The sequence below is a fragment of the Phalangium opilio genome, unplaced genomic scaffold (genome assembly GCF_054372755.1).
Source record: "Phalangium opilio isolate 3A_F unplaced genomic scaffold, DU_Popi_V2 ptg000209l_1, whole genome shotgun sequence".
Classification (NCBI taxonomy): domain Eukaryota; kingdom Metazoa; phylum Arthropoda; class Arachnida; order Opiliones; family Phalangiidae; genus Phalangium; species Phalangium opilio.
The window spans coordinates 3,805,310-3,831,102 of record NW_028324217.1 but is presented as its reverse complement, the minus strand read 5'-3'; the positions used below and the strand labels follow the sequence as shown (position 1 = coordinate 3,831,102).

Below are 25,793 nucleotides of genomic sequence, written 5' to 3'. Positions count from 1 at the left end.
AGTAAAATATTTCCCACTCTCAGACGCCATTTTAGGTCCGTACTCGAACTATAGAGTAATATCTTTTATATATATAGGACAATGTTATAACCCTCTATCTCTTACCTTAGTGACATCCCTCCTCTGTTGGCGAATAGAATTCTCTTTTTTGTAGTAGATACCGAAGACACGGTTATCATTACCCTCTCTCTATACCAGATATTTCAAACAACAAATTTTCAGATGAATATAATAAAAGAAGTCTCTTAAAGGGGCTGTCCGGACCGTGGGACAAACGACGATCTTCCTCATAGAGCTTAGCATAGCGGGTGGGTAAAAAAGGAGAGGGGGTCGGTCAGCCCCTTTAACTGCTATATTAAACTTTCACTCCGCGTCCGTACAAAGGTTTCGCGTGTGGGATGTCGGCCCAATCTTTGCTCTTCCAGAGATACATGCAAGTCTTTCCCACTCCCAGAGGCCATTTTAGATCCGAACTCGACCTATATCGTATAGTTCAAACAATAAATTTTCAGATGAGTAGAAATAGAGAAGTGCCGTAACGTTATCTATGAGATCTTCATATTGCCCCCAAAAAATTGTTTGTATAAACGCTTCTCTTGACTTTTATAAGCGCTTTAGGCCCGGGGTATCGCGATCTACCTCACACGGTAATCAAACACCACCCATAAAGCCTGTTTCCTCACTCATAGGTAGTGATGTGAGTCGGTAATTTACCGTCCGTAAATTACCGGTAATTTAAAAAATACCACCTTAAATTATCGATTCACATTAAACCAACCATAATTTACCGATTATTTTACAATGGTAATTAAACGGTAAATTATCAAACATTTTCCAAATTTTGGCTCTCAGATTCGAATCCTTTTTAGCCATATCGTAGTATACGATAGGCTCTTAGTTTGACCCGAGCCGTCGTAGTAGTAGTAGTAGTGGCCGGGGTTGTCGCTTCGTTATCGTCAGATTTTAGCTTAAAAGGAACTTTATATTACCACAACCCACCCATAGGGGTTACTGGGCTCGGTTAGAGATTTAATTTTAATTAAAATTTTTCAGGTCAGATCCGGGATTCGAACCCGGGCCGCTGGCGTAGTAGACAAACATTCTACCCACTCAACCATAGAGACTTGATAGAAACCTCGAGTTTTTTATTATTTATTCTTATCTCTAAAATGTCGGGGTGATGTGGGGTGGGGTGCCTCTTAATCTGTGGGGTAGGAAACTTTTGAATTTTTATCTGTGGGGTCGGATACTTATGAATTTGTATGAGTAAAAAGGGAGAAGAAATAGGGGGCGAAAACCGGTTTTCAGGGCATGTCAACATGGCGTCCTCACGTGGCCAGAGCGGGCAGCCGGCAAGGGGAGAGGAAAGGGGGTAGGTAACTTGACGTCACGCGCAAAGACCCTATGTTATGTTTGACTGGAACGTTTTGGCGGTTAATTCAAATGTGGGTTTAGATAGAGCTAACATAGTGTTAAATGGGCGTTATGCGTCTGATCATTTTAGCATTGCTAAAGGTAATTCGAGGGGATAATCACTATAATGCGTAATCACTATAACTAAACTTTCTCTTTCAAAAGTTTCTGGGCATAAGTCCTTGTTAGAAATTCATAAGATGCGATAAGTGTGCATCGGCATAAGTCTATGTTGTAAACTCATCGAGGGGATTATCACTAAAAACTATCTGTTCTTCGATTCGCCGGAATATTAGAATTACAGCATAAGTAAATTTATACGGTTATAATTTAATCACTGTTTAGAGTAGGGAATCGAGGGGCTATTCACTCTGATTTTATGCACGGTAAATCATTTAAGCATTGAAAAAGATAGCGCTATTCACTCATTGGGGTAAGGTATAGAGGGGTTATCCACTCGTTAGGGTAGGGTATAGAGGGGCTATTCACTCGTACGATATGGCTACTATTACGAGCCCTTGGGCCGTCTTGTTTAGCAAGTTTTGATTCAATGGAGAAACCAGTTAAAAACGTTTAAGAAAACTTTGAATTCTTTTAACAAGTGGGGAGAGAACTTGGAAACTCTACGCGGAAGGGTTTGTTCGTGAAGTCCAGTTTCCCTTAATTTCACTTTCGTTCGCGCTGTGTAAAGCAGTTAAGCTAAGTACAAAGCGTTCACGATTGAACGTGATTTAATAGACTATAAACACACGAAAAATTTAATTACCGATAGAACGGTAATTTTCTTTTCCCGAAATTTGAATCGGTAGATTACGGTTTTTAAAAATTACGGTAAGTTCACATCTCTACTCTTATAGGTGATGAACCTTTGCAGTCACTACATTTTTCATGGTCCAACTTAGGCCCAACTAAAAATAACGTTGAAAAACCCCCACGTGATCAAATCCATCTTCTTTTGTGGGTGGTTTAAGATTTTATCGTAAGCTTCATAGTGGGTACGTACCTCAAGGGTCTTCTAAATGAATCTTGATACCACTTCAACACAGTCTTCTCGAAAAGGCTGAGATCCAACCTTGTAATGGGCTTAGACTTTTAGTATCACCTTTTCTAAAACACAAATAATAATGAATTGTTAATTGAATTTATAAACATTAATACCTAACATAACATGGCCTTTAATTCCTTAATTAATGGGATAGTAGCGTGTAAATGCATCATTAAAAATTGAATCGGAACATATTTTGATGATAGTTTTATAATAATCTTTGGTGACGAAGCACATTTTATTTAGCAGATGCCAGTCTGGACTGTGAAGCTAGAAATATTTTCCACCAGAAAGCGACACGGTGTGCTTATTTAATTTTCAGTTTTTGATCTATTTTAGATTTTCACTCAACAAAACTAACTAATTTGGTGCTCAGTTTTCACATTTTGAAGTATATAAAACTATGAAAACCTAATTTAACGCTACTATACCATTAATTCGTATCAGAGTCAACGAGTTCTTAATGCGATTTTGAAAAATTGCGCTTAAATTTGAAAATGCGTAATTGAGATTAATCGAGCTTAAGGGATAAAACATTTACCATAATATTTCATGTCTCATTAAAACTAATTATTAAATAATTAAAAATATTTAATTTACCTTGGTTTTCGAGGTGTAACATCTTGAAGTACCTAAAATCATCCATAACTGTTTCAAAACTTGAGAGAGTTAAGCCAACAAATGAAATAGATTAGATTAGAGAGCCTTTGTTATTGGTTAATTCTCATGGCCACTAACAATGATGTCATACAGACTGATCTAGCTAATCGAGAACCATAGCTTAAATGATTTTGTATTGTCCACCCACAATCTAGTGTTATTTCATCACAAATTAAGGGGCGTGTTTTACGCGTCATTTTGAGGCAAAAATGTTCTATGACATTTTGCCGTAAGGCCACCATTTTAAAGTTTGTTTTGATCATTGGTATGTTTTAGGGATGACCCCTTAAATAAATTGAGCATTAATTTGTCTTTTAGTTTCTTAATTAAATCTAAGGGGTCTTCCGTAAAACACTTAAACATTTTCCACTCGAAATCGACCAAAGAACACGCCCCAAAATAATTACCCATTATAGACCTCAAATAGCAAAACCACCCTGTGAATTTCAGCTTTCAAATGATAAGATTAAAAGTGCGTAGATGTAGAAAAGTATTTTCGAGCAGGTAATGTCCTCTTTAGAATAAAATTGGAATTATTTTCGAATTTTGATGACTTCCACTTGGTATAATAATTTGATCACCATGAACAAGAGTGTCATTATTTGATTTATTGCGTCATATTCAATATTACTTGTAGAGTATAGACACACTGTTCTGTTAGTAATTTGAATATGGCGCCATTTTTAAAATGTCCCCAGTAAAGTCTCCCGAAGGTCCAGGCGGTATAGAACATTCCATTAATTCCATAAGAGAAGCAAACACCACTGGGAAGTTGGAGGCAGTCACCTTCTGGGTTATAACCCCTGGCGCCAACCAAGAATCGCCTTTAGAGGCAGCAATGGGAGTCGGCTAGCCTCTCTACCCGCGTGCAGTGAACACTCGGGGGCTCCATCTGGCGTTGCCTCTCGGCACCCAGGAAATAACCTAAGAGGGCCACCTCTCGCCCCCTGTGTTTTGTTGGTTTCTCTGCAAGTAATTACTGAAATAGTCTATTCTGTCTATTCATTTTAACAGCTTTGACCGATATTTAGAGTTAAACTGATATGTTGTAAAGGATTTATGGGTTTATGGTTTGAATTAGAGGCCATCTTGGAAAATGGCGGATAAAGAAGATACATAGGAAACTAGATATCCCTTCTTGATAGATTCTTTTTAAATATAGGGTTAAAACTGAACATTCGGTTTGTGGACAACAAAGACGTTAGAAAGGGTTTCAATGTTACCAGTCCTGCACCAACATCCTTTTGTTTGAAGCAAGCCATATCTTCATCATATAAAAGTCTTTGTTGTCCACATACCGTCCAGATGTTCCGTCTAAAGAAAACAAGAGGGTCAACACACTAGACTCTATTTTACCCCACAACTTTTGAAAAAAGTCCATTACTTACCTAGGATTGGCAACGGTGTTCTTAGTATGGTAGGAGAATAGGCCTACTGAAAATTATTTCTATCGCATAATAATTTAAGTAAAACTTAAAATTTAGAACTGTTTTAGTTTCTATTTTATTTATTTTACACTTTTAATTCTAAACATTTTTATTTATTTTTCAATTTAAATTCAAAACAGTTTTATTTATTTTTCAATTTAAATTCAAAACATTTTTATTTTTTTTTAATCTCAATTCAAAACATTTTTATTTTTTTTTAATCTCAATTCAAAACATTTTTATTTATTTTTAATCTCAATTCAAAACATTTTTATTTATTTTTCAATTTAAATTCAAAACATTTTCATTCAATTTTTTAATTTCAATTCGAAACATTTTTATTTATTTTTTCAGATTCAAAGTAGAAACTTTTTTATTTATTTAAAATACGAAAAGGGATTTAAAAATGCACTTTTTGAATCCCATTTATTAAGGTATGGGGTATTTTTCTCGTTAAAATGGGTTAACATTTCAATAAGATACAAATATTTGATATAAACGAGAATAAGTTTAAGCCTTATTTCTTGTATACTTTTACCTTCTACGTCACGGGGCACTAGCATCAACTTCCGGTAGGGTGAAATTTTAAAGATTTCTTTTTGGTATGTATATTTAACGTTTCATAGGGTAAAAATTTTAAATTATAAAAAATTATTATTGTATTTTTACGTAATAAGTTGGTAATAGACATGTTTAAAGGCGTGTTTAAAATTTTGTGATTTCTCTTTAAGAGAGGTTGCTGAAAGTTTGCGATCCCGAACTCTCTCCAAAGTTATTGTTTGCACTATTAACTGATAACGTTGCTATGGTAGTAGCTCCGGGAGCCGAAATAGACGTTGAACTATGATTTACATTGATGGTATTGGCGTTTACAATATCCCTTACTGTGAACATAATTTGTAAAATCTGCTGTGCTTGATCACGTTCGTTGTAAACTTTCAAAATGTTCCATATTTCTTGGTCTTCCAATTGTTCGGCGATAACCATAGGTGTTTTTCCGTCGTCATTTTTATGATTGAGAAAATCCATATTTTGAACCAGCAACCATACAACAGCCCTTTTTTCATAAATAACACTATAGTGCAAGGCAGTATTTCCCTTTTTGTCCGTCTTGTTCATAGAGATGTTCGTCTTGCCTTCTGCCCGTAACCGTAGTAATTCTTTAACAAACTGTTCATGGCCTTTGATGACTGCTAACATTAAAGGAGTCCTGCCGTTTTCATCCGTTACGTTAGGGTTGACACCATTTTCAATCAGCGTTCCAACTTGGTCAGCGTTTCCTTCTAGAGCGTTCATCAGAAGCTCTTCATTCAATGATTCGTCCTCTTGCTTAGAACGCTTCATGGGTGGACCTTTTCCCTTATCTTCTTTCTGTACTTCTCTCTTCTTGCCCTGCTTTTCATCTTCTCTCTTGGCATTTTTATTTTCATCATCAATATTTCCGTTTTCGACACCATTTTTTCCGCTGTTGTTTTTCCTATTTCTATCAGTTTTTTTTCCATTCTTGTCACTCTGAGATTCGTCATTTTCCTCTCTTTCCTCGTCACTCCGAGCGTCATCATCTTCTCCCCTATCCTTGTCAGTCTGAGTGATGAGCGGGTACGCGGTTATCACTACTGGTGGTGTAACAATGCTTTTGAGCATGTCATCTTTAAGATCCTTTAGTTTTTCTTCGTTCTTTTCAATACCATCGTCTCCTTTAGCTAAATTGCGTGTGATGTCGTTCAACCTGTTCTGGAACTGGGAGGCTATTCTCTAAAAATCGAAAATCATTCGGATCACTCCGAATCCTTATGATTCGGATCGGGCTCATTCGGAGTGGACCGAGAAAACCGTATTCTCTAACCCCAATCCTTATCGTCATTCGGATACTTCGAAAATTTTCTCTCAATCCAAATGGACGTCACTTCCTCTTGAGCCACGTGGTACTTTTTGACGCCCACTTTTTCTTTATTGGACAATTTTATTTGGCGCGCTTTCAAATTGAAGGGATGGAAACTTTGGTTTTTCCCAAGGAGTGGAAATTTTGGGAAATGGTCTTTGTATTGGGAACACATTCAATACAAAGCAAATTTTCTCTTTTTCGATTTCTTTTCTTAAGATAGAAACAAGTGTTTTTTTTTTCCTTTTTTATTTATTTATTTATTTTTGATAAAAAATAATTTATTTTTAAATTGCTTCATAATATTCTTTTAAAATGGTATTAAAGTACACGCTAAACAACAGTTAATATACGTCGAATTTTGAATGAAACTTAGCGTAAGTTTTAGTAGGGTTAAATATGAGGCAATGAGAACCTAGAATAACAACGTTAATTAATCGCAAATTATAATCCAATTGTGTGGATCTCGTGAGATTATGATAAATTCATTAATGTAGATCATTAGCCCTCTATCAATGGTCACACACCTACCAAAATTTAATAATTTAAATAGATGCTAAACGAAATAACCAAATTTAATCTAGCCATTATTAATAATTGATGCAATTGGTCAAAAATATGTGGCTCTAACTTACAAGCCCCGGTAGAAAAAATATTAAAATTAACAATTAAATCTGTGTTAAGTAATTGGATCTCGCGAAATTATCCCTTAAATGTAGGATAAATTCAACGACGTTTTTTTACCTTCAAATCTACCAAAAAGCCGTCGATCTACCTTGTAGATTTCGCCAAGGCCCGCCAAGGCCTAAAGCCATTTCCCGCTTTAACCTAAAATTTTGCCCACGCTTGATTTTAAGTCTCGAAAAACCCCTTGAACTCGTAAATCGCGACGGGCAATGCGATTACCATGTTCAAATCGCAAACGATGAAGCTTGAGTTGAAAAAACAAAGCAGTCATACTAAATAAAAATATGAACCGCAGCCAAAACTCCGGCGAAAGTTCGGCGAATCTAAGATTGATGGAGGGAAGAGAGGCGGTAAAAACTCCGAATGCCCGATTCGGCCGTCTCTTATGGCCGCCGAATGATTCGGAGAGGTTATCACCGTATGATTAGGATAAGGTGCTTACAGAATACGTTTTATTTTCATTCGGAGAAATTGACTCCGAATGAAAAGATTCGGATCGAAATTCCTCCAAAAGGACCTTAGAGAATAGCCTCCCTGATCCAATTCAATAAGATTAGAATTATCTCCTGTCATTTGTGCGGGATTTGAACGAGGCTTGAAAATCGGCAGGAGTCCGAGACATCTGAGCATGTCTGATTTAAGGGTGATGATCTCCGATTTGAATGTTTCAATGTCTTCATGCTTCGGTAGCGAACTCTGATATAGCGAACCAGTTATTTGTTGTAGTCTTTTCTCTAGTTCTGATATTGTTGTTTGAAATAATTCTGTACGTTTTTCTTGAACTTCAAAGTCGTATATTAACGATCCATGGTCTTGAGGATTTACTTCAATGTTTATTAAATCGAGTTCCTTCTGAAGTTTTTCGACGGAATTTATTTTGTCTTGTAATATCTTTTCAAACTTTTTAAATTTTTCCCACTGAAAATTAATGTATCTTATTTTTTTCGTTAACTTATAGTTCCATCTGTAGGTCCTAAAAATACCTTTAGACAGTTCCAAATTTATAATTTTTATTAGACGGTCGAGCTCCTTAACGCTTTTAAAGTTTTCTACCCTAGGTGTAACTCTTTTCGTTTCTGCGAAACATGTTTGGAGATCTTCGATGATTTGTTCCATTTCTGGCAGGAATTTTGTATTCACGTCTCTGGCCTTAATCACGTCTGATTCTAGTAACGTTAGTTTCTGTTCCAGATCCTCTATCTCCATTTCGGTATGTCCTCTGGCTAGTTGGTCTTCTAATTCCTTCCATTTTTCGCCCGTTTCGTCAGAGGGGTTCAGATTTTTTAATTGAATTCCGATAATTTTACAAATTACGCGACTTGCCTCTACAAGTAAATTCTTCAAAATCACCTGCTGATATATTGTATCTTGACTTAAAAGTTCTTGAAGAGAATTTATTCGTGATTTTATTTCAGCGTGAATAGCAGAATTTCGTGGTAAATTTGAACGCTCAAGTGTTTTTAATTGTGAAAGAAGGACTGTAGCATCTTCATGGTTCTTTTTGAATCTTACATCGCGGTGTGTTTTTTCCTTTCGATTTTCTAAAATAGCTTCCATTTCGGTATCCTGAAGTTTAACAGCAATATCTACAGCCGTTTCTTCTTTCTTGTTTAAAATCTGAACATTTGCCTCAAGTTGCAGTAAAACCAACGCAACTGCTTTTTCATGGCGTGAAACGGCTCTATGTAATGGAGTCTCTGTTGGTGTCCGCTAAGTTTACGTCAGCACCAGAATCAATAAGCAGATTCGCAATTTCATATTCACTCTCCTGTAAAGCAATATGCAATGGTGTTTGACCTTTCTTGTTTGGCATGTTGACTTCAGCTTTGCATTTAAGTAGTTCCTTGACTCCGTGCTCATCGTAGTATTTAGAAGCAAGGTGCAACGGTGTATCACCATTATTATCAGTTGCATTTATGTGGGCGCCGGAATCTGTTAACAGAGTTATTACCAATTCTTTTCTTCTCTCAGCCGCAACATGCAGTGGAGTTCGACCATCCTTGTTTTTTGTGTTAATCTCGGCTTTTGTTTAAGTAGTTCCGAAGCCACGCGTTCCCAACCGTAAAAACATGCCACATACAACGGTGTTTCACCTTTACCACTCTGAGTATTTACATTGGCACCAGAATCAATTAGCAGAGTTACTAACGAATGACTGTTTTTCCACGATGCAATATGTAGGGGTGTTTTTCCGTTCTTGTTTTGCATGTTGACATTAGCTTTTAATTCAAGTAGTATCCTAACCACGTCCGTGCCAAAGTATCTGCAAGAAAAGTGCAACGGTGTATCACCGTTATTATCCGGCGTGTTTATGTCGGCGCCTGAATCAATTAGCAGTTTAGCAATTGGATATTCTTTTCCCACCAAAGCAACATGCAGGGGTGTTTCACCGTTCTCGTTTCGCATGTTGACATCTGCTTTTAGTTCAAGTAGTTTCTTAACCACGTCCGTGTGAAAGTATCTGCAAGCAAAGTGCAACGGTGTATCTCCGTTATTATCCTGTGTCCTTATGTCGGTGCCAGAATCTATTAGCATTTTCGCAATAGAATTTTCTTTTCCCTCCAAAGCAATATGTAGGGGTGTTTCACCGTTCTTGTTTCGCATATTAACACTAGCTTTTAGTTCAAGTAGTTTCCGCACCACGTCCGTGCGAAAGTATCTGCAAGAAACGTGCAACGGTGTATCACCATTATTATCCGGTGTGTTTATGTCGGCGCCAGAATCAAGTAGCAGTTGCGCAATTGAATTTCTTTTTTCCTTCAAAGCAACATGCAGGGGTGTTTCACCGATCTTGTTTCGCATGTTGACTTTAGCTTTTAGTTTAAGTAGTTTTTGAACCGTGTTTGGTCTTCGTTCCCGTTGTGGGGTATCACTGTACTTGTTTGCCATGTTTACATCAGCATTGTGTTTAATTAGCTCTTGCACCACATGTTCGTGACCGAATTGACAAGCCGTGTACAACGGTGTACTACCATAATTATCCGGCTTGTTTACATGAGCACCGGAATCGATTAGCAGAGTTATTAACGATTGGCTTTGGTTCCGTGCCGCAGCATGCAGTGGCGTTTGACCGTATTTGTTTGGCAAATTAACATCAGCCTTGTGTTCAAGTAGCTTTCGAACTACATGTTCGTGACCCTCCTTACAAGCCCCGTACAACGGTGTTTCACCGTTATTACATTTTGTGTTTACTTCCGCTCCGCGTCTTAGTAGTACGGAAACCATGTTTGCTTGTCCTTTCTTGGCAGCTATGAGTAAAGCCGTCCTTCCATCTTTATCTTTAGCATTAATGTCAAACCCTCTGCTTAACAAATCCAGAACTAAGGTTTTGTTATTGTCTTCCACAGCTCGATGCAAGTCTTCCTTTTTCTCGCTGGCCATGTAAGGTCCGTACTCGACCTACAGAGTAATTTCTTTTATATATATATGGAATATGGCGACGTCATAACCCTCTATCTCTTACCTTAGTGATATCCCCCTTGCGGGGGCGAATTGTATTCACTTTTCCAAAGTTGTTCCCATCGCCTCGGAAAGTGCTCCCTACATTGATAGTACCCTATATAAGATAGTTCAAACACCAATATTTCAGATGAATATAATTATAGAAGTCCCTTAACTATCATAATAATAATAATACCTGAACTTTAGTAATTGTAATAGAATATTTCCCACTCTCAGACGCCATTTTAGATCCGAACTCGACCTATATCGTATAGTTAAAACAATAAAATTTGAGATTAATAGAAATAGAAAAGTCCCGTAACGTTTTCTATGAGAGCTTCATATTGCCCCCCAAAAATGTTTGTATAAACGTATCTCGTGACTTTCATCAGGACTTTAGGCCCGGGGTATCGTGATCTACCTAACACGGTAATCAAACACCACCCATAAAGGCTGTTTGTTACCTCACTCTTAGGTAGCGATGTGAGTCGGTAATTTATCGTCCGTAAATTACCGGTAATTTAAAAAATACCACCTTAAATTATCGATGCACATTAAACCGTAATTAGACAATGGTAATTTACCGAATATTTAACAATGGTAATTCAACGGTAAATTGCCAAACCTTTCCAAATTCTGGCTCTCAGATTCAAAGCCTTTTTTAGCAAGTTTTGATTGAAAAGAGAAACCAGATAAAAGCGCTTGAGAAAACTTTTAAATATTTTAACAGAACGGTAATTTTCTTTTCCCAAAATTTGAATCGGTAAATTTCGGTAATTTCACATCTGTACTCTTATAGGAGATGAACATTTGTAGTCATTACATTTTTCATAGAGATGACCGATACCAGGCTTAACCCGATACCGATCGATACCGGTACAAACATGAGCCGATACCGATATTTACTCACTATGATCCAAAACCCGATACTTCAACCGATACCGATATGGTATCGGTTCATCCCTAGAGTAGTAGGCGCGTAATAAGAAAGATTTTCGCTCATTTGTTATTAGATAAACTGAATTCAGGTACTTTTTATATAAATGAGAACTCGTCACGATTGAAATTCATAGAAATGAGATATTATCACCATCATTACCTTACTAAAAGACCTAAAAATGTCATGTAGCGCCATATAACGCATTTTAAACGAGTATCGGTTTAGTATCGGTATCGAACCAACCGATCCGATACTATCGGGAAACCCCGAGTATCGGTGCCGATACCGATATGGTATCGGTACCGGTTCATCCCTAATTTTTCATGATCCAATTTAGGCCCAACTAAAAATAACATTAAAAATCCCCTTGCAATAGAAATTTGTGAATCGCCCTTTTGATCAAATCCATCGTCTTTTGTGTGTGGTTTAAGATTTTATGGTAAGCTTTGTAGCGGGTACGTACCTTGAGGTTCTTCTAAATAAATCACGATATCACTTCAACAAAGTGTTCTCGAAAAGGCGGAGATCCAACCTTGTAATGCGCTTAGACTTTTAGTGTCATTTTTTCTAAAACACAAATAATAATGTATTGTTAATTGTAGTTATAAACATTAATACCTAACATGGCCTTTAAAGTCCTTAATTAATGGGACAGTAGCTTGTACACGCGTCATTAAATTTCGAATCAGAACATATTTTCATAGTTTTATAATAATCTTTGGTGACAAAGCCCATTTTATTTAACAAATGCCAGTCGGGAGCTACCAATGTTTACTACCAGAACGCGACACCGTGTGCCTTTTCAATTTTCAGTTTTTGATCTATTTTCAATCAACAAAACTAACTAATTTGGTGCTCAGTTTTCACATTTGGAAGTATATAAAACCATGAAAACCTAATTTAACGCTACTATACCTTTAATTCGGATTGGAATCAACGAGTTCTTAATGCGATTTTGAAAAATTGCGCTTAAATTTGAAAATGCGTAATTGAGATTAATCGAGCTTAAAGGATAGAACATTTACCGTAATGTTTCGTGTCTCATTAAAATTAATTCTTAAATAATTAGCAATATTTAATTTACCTTGGTTTAGGGGGTGTAACATCCTGAAGTACCTAAAACCATCCATAACTGTTTCAAAACTAGAGAGAGTTAACCCAACAAATTAAATAGATTAGATTCGAGAGTTATTGTTATTGGTTCGTTCTCATGGCCACTAGCAATGATGTCATACAGGGTGTTATAGCTAATCGAAAATCCTAAGTTCCATTGATTTGTATTGTCCACCCACAATCTAGTGGTTTTCCAACCACAAATTAAGGTGCGTGTTTTACGCGTCATTTTGAGTCAAACATTTCCTATTACATTTTGCCCTAAGGCCACCATTTTAAAGTTTTGATCATTGGTATGTTTTAGTGATGACCCCTTAAATAAATTGAGCATTAATTTGTCTTTCAGTTTCTTAATTAAATCTAAGGGATCATCCGTAAAACACTAAAATATTAACTTGAAAATTTCATAAAACAGTTTTCGACTAAAAATTGAAAAAAGAACACGCCCCTAAATAATTACCCATTATAGACCTCAAATAGCAAAACCACCCTGTCAGTTTCAGCGTTCAAATGATAAGATTAAAAGTGCGTAGATGTAGGAAAGTATTTTCGAACAGGTAATGTCCTCTTTAGAATAAAATTGGAATTATTTCCGAATTTTGATGACTTCCACTTGGTATAATAATTTGATCACCATGAACAAGGGTGTCATTATTTGACATTGCGTCATATTCAATATTACTTGTAGAGTATAGACACACTGTTCTGTTAGTAATTTGAATATGGCGCCATCTTTAAAATGTCCCCAGTAAAGTCTCCCGAAGGTCCAGGCGGTATAGAACATTCCATTAATTCCATAAGAGAAGCAAACACCACTGGGAAGTTGAAGGCAGTCACCTTCTGGGTTATTTCCCCTGGCGCCAACCAAGAATCGCCTTTAGAGGCAGCAATGGGAGTCGGCTAGCCTCTCTACCCGCGTGCAGTGAACACTCGGGCTCCATCTGGCGTTGCCTCTCGGCACCCAGGAAATCCGAAATAACCTAAGAGGGCGACCTCTCGCCCTAGTTGTGTTGCTTTCTCTACAAGTAATTTCTGAAATCGTCTATACGGTCTATTCATTTTAACAGCTTTGACAGATATTTAAAGTTAAACTGATATGTTGTAAGGGATTTATGAGTTTTATTTTTGAATTCGCTACCATCTTGGAAAAATGGCGGGTGAAGAAGACAATTTTAACAGTTTTAGAAGTTAATTTACACGGGCAACACAAGTAATCCGTGCTAAAAAATAAACCAATAATATATTCTAAAATAGTTAAGTCAATAATTCGAGCCCTCAGAGGGGAAAAAGTGCACTTAAGCTTAGTTCCCACTTGATCGAAAACACGACTGAAACACTGCGTAAGTAGCTCTGCGGTAAATCATCTTCCGCAGAACGCGACCAAAAGCGCTTTCGGTCGGACAGAATTGGTGTTCTATTTTTTACGCAGTGGCCGACGTAAAATTATTTTGATAACCAATCAAAATTGTTTTCGGGTTGAACCTACTTTTGACGTCATAATATGGAAATTTTTTATCCTCAGTTTGGAGTTTTTTTTTTAACTCGCCAGTCGCCATTGTCACAATTGCATGTTGTAAACTTTTGAGTTTGAATCTCTCTGACCTGCATTTGGTAGAAGTAAGCACCCTAATTAAAATACCATCAAGAATAAAACGAATGCCAAGGCTTGCGTTCTTGTGGCTCCGAGGCCCAATTCCAACTCGTGCCACGTGACTACCGGTTGACCGCCCTTTTCTGTCGTAATTCGGTGACTTCGGTCGTATCATCGTATGTGTAAACTGGACATACTGGACGGAACTCATGCTACTAATAACCAATAATAATTTATAAAATAGTTAAGTCAATAATTTTACCCATCAGAGGGGGAAAAGTTTACTTACCTGTTATATTTTATTTATTTATTCTAGTGAAAACTAAACTTTCAAGGATTTTGTCCATCTTAATTATGCCCATAATGGTGTTCTTGTTTTAAACATAATAACTGGTACACGTCGGTAACACGATGATGAGAAAAATGTAGCAAATAGACCCTTTTCAAATATAGGGTTAAAACCGAACATCCGGCTTGTGGAGAACAAAGACGCTAGATACGGCTTCAAAGTTACCAGTCCTGCACCAAAGGTCTTTTGTTTGAAGCAAGCCTATAATTAATTGACAAGTCTTTGTTGTCCACATTCCGTCCAGATGTTCCGTCTAAAGAAAACAAGGTGCTCAACACATCAGACCCTTTTTACCCCCGACGTTTGAAAAATGCTCTATTACTTACCTGGAATTGGCAACGGTGTTCTTGCCTTCTTGGTATGGTAGGAGAATAGGCCAACTGAAAATTATTTCTACCCTATAATTATTAATTTATAAATCACAAGACATTTAGGTTAATAATAGACATATGTATTTATTTTCATTTATCTGCTTACTTAGTGTAGCCAACATTGAATACAATATTAAAAATAATCAATTTAAACTTTTGGTTGAACAATTTTAATACTTGAGGCATCAAAAGTCGTTTAAAGGGATGGTGGAACCTAAAATCAACTGATATTTATTTAATTCTGCTGTTAAAAATAATGTATATTTTTTTTTTCTTAATTTCAGTGGCGTCGTATAAAAGTGATCTGGTAATTGAATGATATGAAGCCAATAACTGGGCGCTTTCAGAAGATAGAATAAAAATTGTTCTTTTGCTATCAAGGATGATGGGAAGGATGCGAAATCCGAAAGAAATAAGCGGGCTAACTGTGGAACGACTCAGGTTGGGTGGGACGCCATAAATGGGGGAGGAATAGTCGGACTCATTGGTAGTTGGTCAAGAAGGGCTACAAACGAACCAATTACAAATGTGTCCTACTATTCCTCCCCAATTTTTGGCGTCCCACCCGAGGGGTCGGACTTTCGGCATTTTATTGTACGGGATTTTGAGGTTTCAAGATTTTGAGATTTTGCCCCAGATTTTGAGATTCTGACTGAGATTTTAGAAATATTGAAATCTAGTCCAAGATTTTAAGATTTCGGGATTTTCAAGGAGATTTTAAGATTTCGGGATTTTCAAGGAGATTTTCAGATTTCGAAGTAGATTTCGGGATTTTGTTCAGGATTTTCAGATTTCGAAGGAGATTTCGGGATTTTGTTCAGGATTTTCAGATTTCGAAGGAGATTTCGGGATTTTGTTCAGGATTTTCAGATTTCGAAGGAGATTTCGGGATTTTGTTCAGGATTTTCAGATTTCGAAGGAGATTTCGGGATTTTGTTCAGGATTTTCAGATTTTGAAGGAGATTTCGGGATTTGGAGCAAGATTTTCAGATTTTGAAGGAGATTTTCAGATTTCGAGGAGATTTTCTGATTTTTGATGAAATTTTGGGTATTTGCAGGGGATATCAAGATGTACTATTTACTTTCGGTGTTCAAAGGATATTTCGAGACTTTGAAATATAGGTTTAGGTTTTAGTTAATGTGAGATTTCGGGATTTTCAGATTTTAAGGTAGGGATTTTGGGATTTTCAGATTTTGTTCTGAGATTTTAAGGGTAAGATTTCGGGATTTCGAGATTTTCAAGAGAGATTTTAAATAGATTTCAAACAAACTGTACGGGATTTTTGACAAACGTCCGACCCCTCGGTCCCACCCAACCTGAGCCGTTCCACAGTTAGCGCACCTATTTCTCTCAGATTTCTCACCCCCCCCCCATCATCCTTGAGGCTAACCGGTTCATAAGGGTGATGAAATCGTTTAACGCTTTATTTTTAGGGGGACGGTCTATGCTGTTCAATTTTCAGGCCACTTTTGTATGACGTGATTAAAAAAAGGTTCATTTTCTATTTTTAAAACGTTAGGAATTTGTTTATAGGGGTTTTAATTATTTACGCACAGATCACTTAATTTTTCATCTAAAATTCTCTCGGAGGTTTTCTAGTTTAATTTAAATCGAAAATGGCATTTTAAGAGATCTAGTTACTTGAAAGATTGGGGTCCCGAACCCTCTCCTAAGTTATTGTTCTCGCTTTTAACTAAAGTATTTGCAATGGTAGTAGTTGGAGAACTCTGATAAATATTGATGACACCGCCGAAATTTTGTATTAAGTGTTGTACTTCAGAAATCTTTTTGGGAATGTTCAAAATATCCAATATTTTCTTGTATCCCCTTTGTTTAGCGATAACTCTGGCTGTTTTTCCGTCGTCATTTTCATGGTTGAGACAAGCCTTATTTTTAACCAAGATGAGTACGATATCTATTTGATTATTAAGGACACTGTAGTGCAAGGCAGTATTTCCCTCCCTGTCCGTCTTGTTGATATTCGTCTTGCCTTCTTTCCGTAATCGTAGTAATTCTTCAACAACCGTCTTGAAACCTTTGATGGCGGCTAGCATTAAAGGAGTCTTGCCGTTCTCATCCATTACATTAGGGTTTGCACCATTTTCAATCAGCGTTTCAACTTGATCAGCGTTTCCTTCTCTCGCGTTCATCAGAAGCTCTTCGTTCAATGATTCGTCCTCTTTCTTGGAACGCTTCATGGAAGGACCTTCTCCCTCGTCTTCTTCCTGTGCTTCTCTCTTCTTGCCATGCTTTTTATCTTCTCTTGTGGTATTCTTATTTTCGTCATCAATATTTCCGTGATTAGTATTCTTATTTTCATCGTCATCTTCTCCTTTCGTGGCATTCTCAACACCCGAACCATCCTCTCCTTCCTGATCATCTCTCTTGATATTCTTATTTTCGTCATCATTATATCCGTTCTTGGCATTCATATTTTCAAAACCATTTCTTCCGTTCTCGGTTTTCTTATCTTCATCACACTTTTTTCCATTCTTGACACTCTGAGCGTCGTAATCTTCCCCTCTATTGATTTCACTATGAGGGATGAGCGGGTACGCTCTGATCACTACTGGTGGTATTATAATACTTTTGAGCAAATCATCTTTGAGCTCCTTTAGTTTTACTTCGCATTTTTCAATACCATCATCCTCGTAAGCTAAATCGCGGGTGATGTCGTTCAACCGGTTCTGGAACTGACCAAATTCAATAAGTTTAGAATTATATCCTGTCATTTGTTTGGGATTTGAACGAGGCTTGAAAATTGGCAAGAGCCCGATACAATCAAGAATGTCTGATTTAAGGGTGATAATCTCGGAATTGAACTTTTCAATTTCTTCATGCGCCGGGAAAGAACTCTGATAAAGCGAGCCAGTTATTTGTTGTAGTCTTCTTTCTAATTCAGATAGAGTTGTTTGAAATAATTCTGTACGTTTTTCTTGACCGTCGAAGTCATTTATTAATGATCCATGGTCTTGAGGATTTACTTCCATGTTTATTGAATCGAGTTCCTTCTGTAGTTTTTCGACGGAATTTATTTTGTCTTGTAATGTCTCTTCAAATTTTCCAAATTTTTCACACTGAAAATTAATATAATTTCTTTTTTTCTTTAACTTATTTCTCAATCTCTTATTTATATAAATATTTTTTAACACTTTGAAATTTATCATTTTTATTAGACGGTCGAGCTCCTTAACGTTTTTGAAGTTTTCTACCCTGGGTGTAACTCTTTTCATTTCTGCGAAACATGTTTGGAGATCTTCCATGATTTGGTCCATTTCTGGCAGGAATTTTGTATTCACGTCTCTGGCTTTAATCACGTTTGATTCTAATAACTTCAGTTTCTGTTCCAAATCCTCTACCTCCGTTTCGGTATGTCCTCTGTCTAGTAGCTCTTCTAAATCCTCCCATATTGGGCCCTTTTCTTTTTTCAACTTTTCTAATCGAATCCCGAAAATGATACAAATAATGCGACTTGCCTCTACAAGTAAAGTTTTCAAAATCACCTGCCGATATTTTGTTTCTTGACTTAAAAGTTCTTGAAGAGAACTTATTCGTGATTTTATTTCAGCGTAGATAGCAGAATTTCGTGGTAAATCTAACTCTTCAAAACCTCTGTGTGTTTTTAATTGTGATAGAAGGGCAGTAGCATCTTCGTGGTTCCTTTTGAAACTTTGATCGCGCGTTGTTTTTTCCTTTCCATTTTTTAATATAGCTTCCATTTCGGTATCCTGAAGTTTAACAGCGATATCTAGAGCCGTTTCTCCTTTCTTATTTGAAGTATCAACATTTGCCCCGAGTTGAAGTAAAACCAACACCTCTTCTTTTTCACGTCGATAAACGGCTCTATGTAATAGAGTCTCTCCGTTTTTGTCCGCTAAGTTTGTTTCTGCACCAGAATCAACTAGCATTTGCGCAATTGAATTATGTTTTCCCTCCAAAGCAACATTCAGGGGTGTTTCACCGATGATGTTTTGCATGTTGACATCAGCTTTAAGTTCAAGTAGTTTCTGAACCATGTTTTTATCACCGCTTTTACAAGCAAAGTGCAACGGTGTATTATTATATCGATCCATTGTTTTTATGTTGGCGCCGGAAGCAATTAGCAGTTTGGCAATTGAGTTGCTTTTTTTCTCCATAGCAATATGTAGAGGTGTTTTATCTTTCTTGTTTCGTATGTTGACATCACCTTTTAGTTTAATTAGCTCTTGCACCACGTTATCGGAACCTAATTCACAAGCCAAGTGCAACGGTGCATGACCGTAAATATCCGGTGTGTTTACGTGTGCACCAGAATCAATTAGCAGAGTTATTAACGACTGGCTTTCATTCCATACTGCAGCATACAGTGGCGTTTCACCGCGATCGTTTGGCATGTTAATATTAGCATTGTGTTTTAATAGCTCTTGCACCACGTGTTCGTGACCGCATTCACAAGCCTGGTGCAACGGTGTGTCACCGTAAATATTCGGTTTGTTTACTTGAGCACCAGAAGCAATTAGCAGAGTTATTAACGACTGGCTTTGTTTCCATGCCGCAGCATGCAGTGGCGTTTCACCGAGATCGTTTGGCATGTTAACATCAGCCTTGTGTTCCAGTAGCTTTCGCACCACGTGTTCGTGCCCGTCCTCACAAGCCCCGTACAACGGTGTTTCACCAGTATTACATTTTGTGTTTACTTCCGCTCCGTGTCTTATTAATATGGAAACCTTGTCTGCTTGTCCTTTCTTGGCAGCTATGAATAAAGCCGTTCTTCCATCTTTATCTTTAGCATTAACGTCGAACCCTCTGCTTAACAAATCCAGAACTAACGTTCCGTAGTTCTCTTCCACAGCTCGATGCAAGTCTTCCTTTTTTATCTCTTTGGCCATTTTAGATCCGAACTCGACCTATATCAGATAGTTCAAACACCAAAATTTCAGATGAATATTATTAGAGAAGTCCCTTTTAATGAAGGCTTCCTGTTTGGATACCTCGATCTACCATACACCCAGTAATCAAACACCTGCCATATAGTAATTTCTTTTACATATATGGCGACGTTATAACCCTCTATCTCTTACCTTAGTGACATCCCCCTTGAGGCGGTTAATAGTATTCTTTATTCCAAAGTTGCCCTGCTGAAAGCTTGGGAAGTCTATGAGACCCTGTAGCCTCCTCTGTCCACCGAAATAACTCTAAATCAGATAGTTAAAACACCAAAATTTCAGATGAATATAATTATAGAAGTCCCTTAACTATTATATTAAATCTTCACATTGCGTCCGTACAAAGGCTTTCCGTGTGGGATCTACTATACACTCAGTAAACAAATACCTTTATTTTAGAATGGCTGCGCAATCTTTCCTCTTCCACAGCTCCATGCAAGTCTTTCCCACTCCCAGAGGCCATTTTAGATCCAAACTCGACCTATATCAGATAGTTCAAACACCAAAATTTCAGATGAATATAATTAAAGAAGTCCCTTTTAATGATTATATTAATCATTAAAAGGGACTTTTCAAGTCATTATATTCTCATTGTCTAATTTGAGCCAATTTAAAAATTAAACGTGTTTAATAATCCCACCCAGATCCCTCAACGGGCATAAAACCCGAATGGTTAAATACCACGTACACCAATTTACGGATTAAACCTCTGATTAATCTTAATGTTTCAACATTGTCAAAATGCAGGAATTTTCTCGTAATAATATAATTATTCATTTTTCGATTCCAATCTTGCATTGGTCATTTATTCTCCCACCTTAGCTTAGCTTTAATTGTTTTTCAATCGCGTTGCGTTTTCATTTAGATTTAGTAGAAGTTTTCACCGCTTTCTCATAGTAAAAAGCCCCTTTATAAAACCTTTAGAGCGGTACGTACCTCGAGTTTCTTCTAAACGAAATTTTTATCACACTTCAGCAAAGTCTTTCATTTTCTTTAGAGCTATAGAATCTTGTTTTCTAAATACGAATAATATTGAATTGTTAATTATAGTTGTAAACACCCCCTTTCCGCATTATTCCGCCCATCATCGGAGTAACATAACCTAATCAATAAATTTTTAATTAAAGTGATAGTATCGTATAAATTAATCATTAAATTTTGAATCGAACATATTTTTTATATAAAAACATGTCCCATGTTTTGTAGTTTAAAGGGCAAGTGTCATTTAAAGTGCATTTTTTCAAATCCAATTTAATGACGTATGGGGTATTTCTCTCTTTAAAGTAAGGCAAGTTTCGTTAAAATCAGTTAACATTCACCAAGATACAATTTTTTTAAAAATAATTTAAAAATCAAGATCACCCCGAAAATCAGTTGTGATATTAGAAATTCGCGGTCATTATTTTTTTTATTTTGAAGTATCAAAACCTTAAGTTGAAATTTAACGCTACTATCACTTTAAATGAATAATTTTATATTGGTTATTTTGTGAAGATTTCTTACGAAACATTAATCATGTCTTAATTTTAATTTCGTTTCATTAAAATTAATTCTAATTGAATGAAAAATATTTAATTTACCTTAATTTACGGGGTGTAACATCTTGAAGTACTTAAAATCATCCATAACTGTTTCAGAACTTGAGAGAGTAACCAACAAGGTAAATAGATTAGATTAGAGAGCCATCGTTATTGGTTCGTTCTCATGGCCTCTAACAATGATGTCATACAGGGTGATATAGCTAATCGAGAACCATAGTTTCTATGGTTTAGTTAAGCCCACTATTAGGCTCCCTTGGAGTATCTGATCCTTTTAAAGCTGGTGAGCTGATCTAATAACGCACTAAAATTTAATTTTAGAACAATAGTGTGTATCTTCAAAATAACATTAATCGACCATGTTAAGTTAATTTTTTTCTCGTGTTACACAATGTTAATTATAATTACCCATCGGTCGCAAAAAGCAAAACCACCCTGTTCAAATGATAAGATTAAAAATGCGTAGATGTATAAATGTATTTTCGTCGTTAGCGTGAAGACACAATGATTTAAGAATTTCAACACCTACATATACCATATACTCCTTTTTAAAATACCAACGATCCTTTGATGTGTTCCATAAGTTTGTAACTGGTTACTGAAAACTTGTCATGAGGTGGTGACGTAGGTGAAACGTCATATTTTCGTAATGCGCCGCCTACCATAAGTTTATATGATATGTTCCATAAGTACGAAACTACCTATACTTCGTAATGCTAGAGACTTACTGCTCGAGCTAGTTCGAGAACGACAAGCGAGAATTGACTACACGTGGTTTAGTCTGTACTAAGCCTTTGACAGCTCCTCACCAGGCGTCTCTTTACGAGAATCTATGACGTTTTACCTACGTCACTTTACGACAAGCTCTCAGTAACCAGTGACAAACTTATGGAGCATATCTTATGATCTTATGAAATACTTAAAAGGGATTTGAAAGAAGGCAGCGGCGGGTGGGTAAAAATTATTTTAAATACGTCACAGACACGTGACCCAAGCGTGGTCCAAAGAAACTTTGCTAGTTTTATTTCGAAAACTAAATTAAGGCTTCGGGTAATTGGCGCTGCAATGTCGCAAAACAAGGACTAGATTTCCAGTCCCACTACAATTAGTGGAGTATTTGGATCTTGACGTCACGTACTGCCTGTGACGTATTTCAAATAATTTTTAACCAACCACCCTTGCCTTCTTTGGAGTCCCTTTAAAATCGTAATTTTTTATTTTCTTCAATGTAGGCCTATAACATAATTAAAAATATATTTGAGAAAATGGAAACTGTATTTAATAGAAGTTTATACATGGCATTACAAAATTTTACTTGCTACACATAATGTGTAAAACCTCTAATCGTTTAAACTTAATTGAATTAGAATTATTTACTATGGAAATACAAATTTTTAAATTGGCATATCTTGCAGTTAATTGTTTAGTCTGGTTCTTCTTTGATTCTAATTCTCATTCTTGGATATGAAAATACACCAAATTTAGCAAGTTGTTTAGGAGTTAATCTTTTTAATTCAACGTGGCAAGTTTGCAATTGAAATTTTTCAAAGGAACATTTTTTTCCTTTATGTTGAAACAAAGAATCTTCGTTGAAAAACACGACTTCGCATATATGACATTTGTATTTTTCATCTTTTTCAGAAGATAGCGCAGCCTTTTTGGCAGAGCTTGAAGACATATGATTTAGCGATGTTTCGTGTCTACGACGGGACGTTTCCGAAATGAAGCGCAAAGGACATGTAGAACACTTGAATGCTTTAACACGGGAGTGAACCAAATTATGTCTTTTCAATTTCGCCAAACATGCGAAGGCCTTTTCGCATTCCAGACATTTAAAAGGCCTTATTTTCTCGTGTACAGTCCTGTTGTGACGTTGTAAACGGTATTTTTCCTTAAAATTGGCATCGCATAATTCGCATTTAAATAATTCTTTGACGCTATGATGCTCTATTTTGTGCTGGTTTAAGGCCACTTTGGATTCGAATAAACGCTGGCAACGCTGACATTTGAAGTGTATACGCTCGTGGCGTTTCAGCTCTAAATTCGTTTTGAAAGACTTACCACACTGATCGCATTTACAAGGCCTTTCTGAACTGTGAGTGAATTCGTGTCTTTCTAGATGAAATTTTGTTTTGAATCCTCTTCCGCATTGTTTGCACTTAAATGGCCGATCCAAACCATGAAATGCTGATTTATGATTCCTTAGTAAAAACGTTGTCGCAAACGTTTTATCGCAATCGGAACATTTGTAATTCTTTTTGATCGTGTGAAATTTCTTATGATATCTCAAATTATCGAGGGATTTGAAACGACGGTCGCAAACGTCGCAATTAAATGGACGCTCGGTCGAGTGTAAAGCTTTGTGTGAAGCTAAATGACTCGTTCTTTTGAAAGACATTTCACAAATGCCGCATTTGAATGGCCGCTCATCCGAGTGTACGACCATGTGTTTCCTTAAATCAGATCTACTTTCGAACGATTTATCGCAAATGTCGCATTTAAAAGGCCTTTTTTCTGTTGAGCATTTATGAATTGCAATTTTTTGGAACGCTTTGCCACAAGTTTTACACTTTTGTTTTTTAACACCAATTCCATGAATAACTCGTTCATGCTTACGACGAGAAATTTTTGTAATGAAGCATAATCGACATTTGGAACATTTGAAATCTTGGCCGTAAGAATGAGTCAAAAAATGTCTTTTCAATTTGTATTTATCTTTGAAGGTTTTTTCACATTTTGCGCATTTAGATGGTCTTTCATCACTATGCACCTTTTCGACGTGGAACTTTAAGTAAATTTTGGTTTTGAAGGTTTTGTCACACTGGTCACAACAAAATGGCTTTTTGGTTTCGTGTACACTACTGTGTCGTTGCAAATGACTTCTGGTTTTAAACTCGGCCTCGCATAACTCGCACTTGAATGTTTTGTTGGTTCCGTGGTACACTTTCTTGTGTTGGTATAAACATTCTTTTGATTTGTACAATCGCTGGCAATGCTGGCACTTGAATTCTGGTTCACCTTCAAAGTGTGTACCTTGGTGCCTGATTAATTTCTGTCTCAATTTGAAAGAACGATCGCACTTTTTGCATTCGTAAGGCTTGTTTGAACTATGACTTTTTAGGTGAGAATTCAGATTACTTTTGGTTTTGAAACAACTATTGCATTTGTCGCATTTAAATGGTCGATCCGAAGAATGTATAGCTTTATGTAGATTTAATTCATACGACATTACAAAGGCTTTATCGCATTCGGAACATTTGTGATTCTTTTCAGTTCCGTGTCTCATCTTGTGAAGTTTCAAGTGAGATTTTGATTTGTAGCGAGATCCACACAAGTTACACTTGAATGCGCGTTTCGACACATGAACGACTTGGTGATCTTGCCAGTTATACTTGGTTTTAAAGGCCTTTGGACACAATTTACATTTAAATGGTCGGTCGGACGTATGTACGGTCTTATTATTTGCTAATTGTCCCTTATTTCGGAATGATGATTTGCATTTTCGTCGTTTGGAAACCTTTTCCATTTCATCAGTGATGTTGGCTTGTCCATTTTCCTGATTCTCCGTAACCTTTACCACATTGTCAGTATTTTCAAATGATCCATGTGAAGGAACTGCTTCATTAGAAATGTCATCTTCATCCTTAATTATGATTGGCCATCTTATTGGAAATCCTGAAGTTGATGCCTCTAAATTTCCTAGCTGATCTGAATCAAGTTTCTCAGTCTTTATGAATTTGACCTGAGAAAGCATTTTCCCTCCTTTGTTTCTTCAAGTTGAAGTAAATTGAAAACTATGTTTTGATATTTTCATGACCCTTTAACCGAAGGCAGTCTACATTCCGTTGCAAATTAGGAAAACGTGTAGTATAAAGTAGTATGTATTGAAGGCCATAGCTACATGTTTCATCATTGGTTTCGAGGCTCAAATCGTTCATTCCGAACTTAATAAAAGTTTCTTAATTTGAAAACACGGATCGCACTATTTTGCTTGACGCTTGTTGTTAAAGAAAATATTTTACGTACGCAACTTGTTCTTGGGCACTATCTCGTACTACTTTCATTTAAATATATAAAATGGTTCTTTAATACATCTATAAAACTAGTCGGAAATCCACGTTGTACGCGATCAGCGATCTCCAATACCGGTAGGACTGGCAGAAACGAGGAACTCTAGCCATTTTGACCTCGAGACTACGACTGCGCTAAATAAATCTATGTTTCATTGAAGACTATACTAAACCATTATTGGTGACCACGACAGCAAATTTTATTGTCTCATTTGGAAATGCTTTAATGGTCTTTCTGAAGACTAGGACATAATAATTTGTGAACTTAGTTTAACAGCTGACCTAAAATTTTAGGCCTACATTAACCCTTTCTAATATTGTGTGATTTTAATTAGTGTTT

The 25,793-nt window shown here is 36.6% G+C and overlaps 1 protein-coding gene across 1 annotated transcript; it reads right to left on the bottom strand.

Moving 5' to 3' along the window:
- Positions 1-22,634: 22,634 nt before the first annotated feature.
- Positions 22,635-25,697, bottom strand: LOC149618458 (uncharacterized). Its single transcript, XM_089855846.1, has one exon. It carries the CDS (start codon positions 25,135-25,137, stop codon positions 22,807-22,809), a length of 2,331 nt encoding a protein of 776 aa, XP_089711972.1. The 5' UTR covers positions 25,138-25,697; the 3' UTR covers positions 22,635-22,806.
- Between the last annotated feature and the right edge of the window lie 96 nt (positions 25,698-25,793).

What these genes read in the sequence shown, in the direction of transcription:
- LOC149618458 (XM_089855846.1), bottom strand. Translation starts at nt 25,137, where the DNA reads ATGCTTTCTCAGGTCAAATTCATAAAGACTGAGAAACTTGATTCAGAT.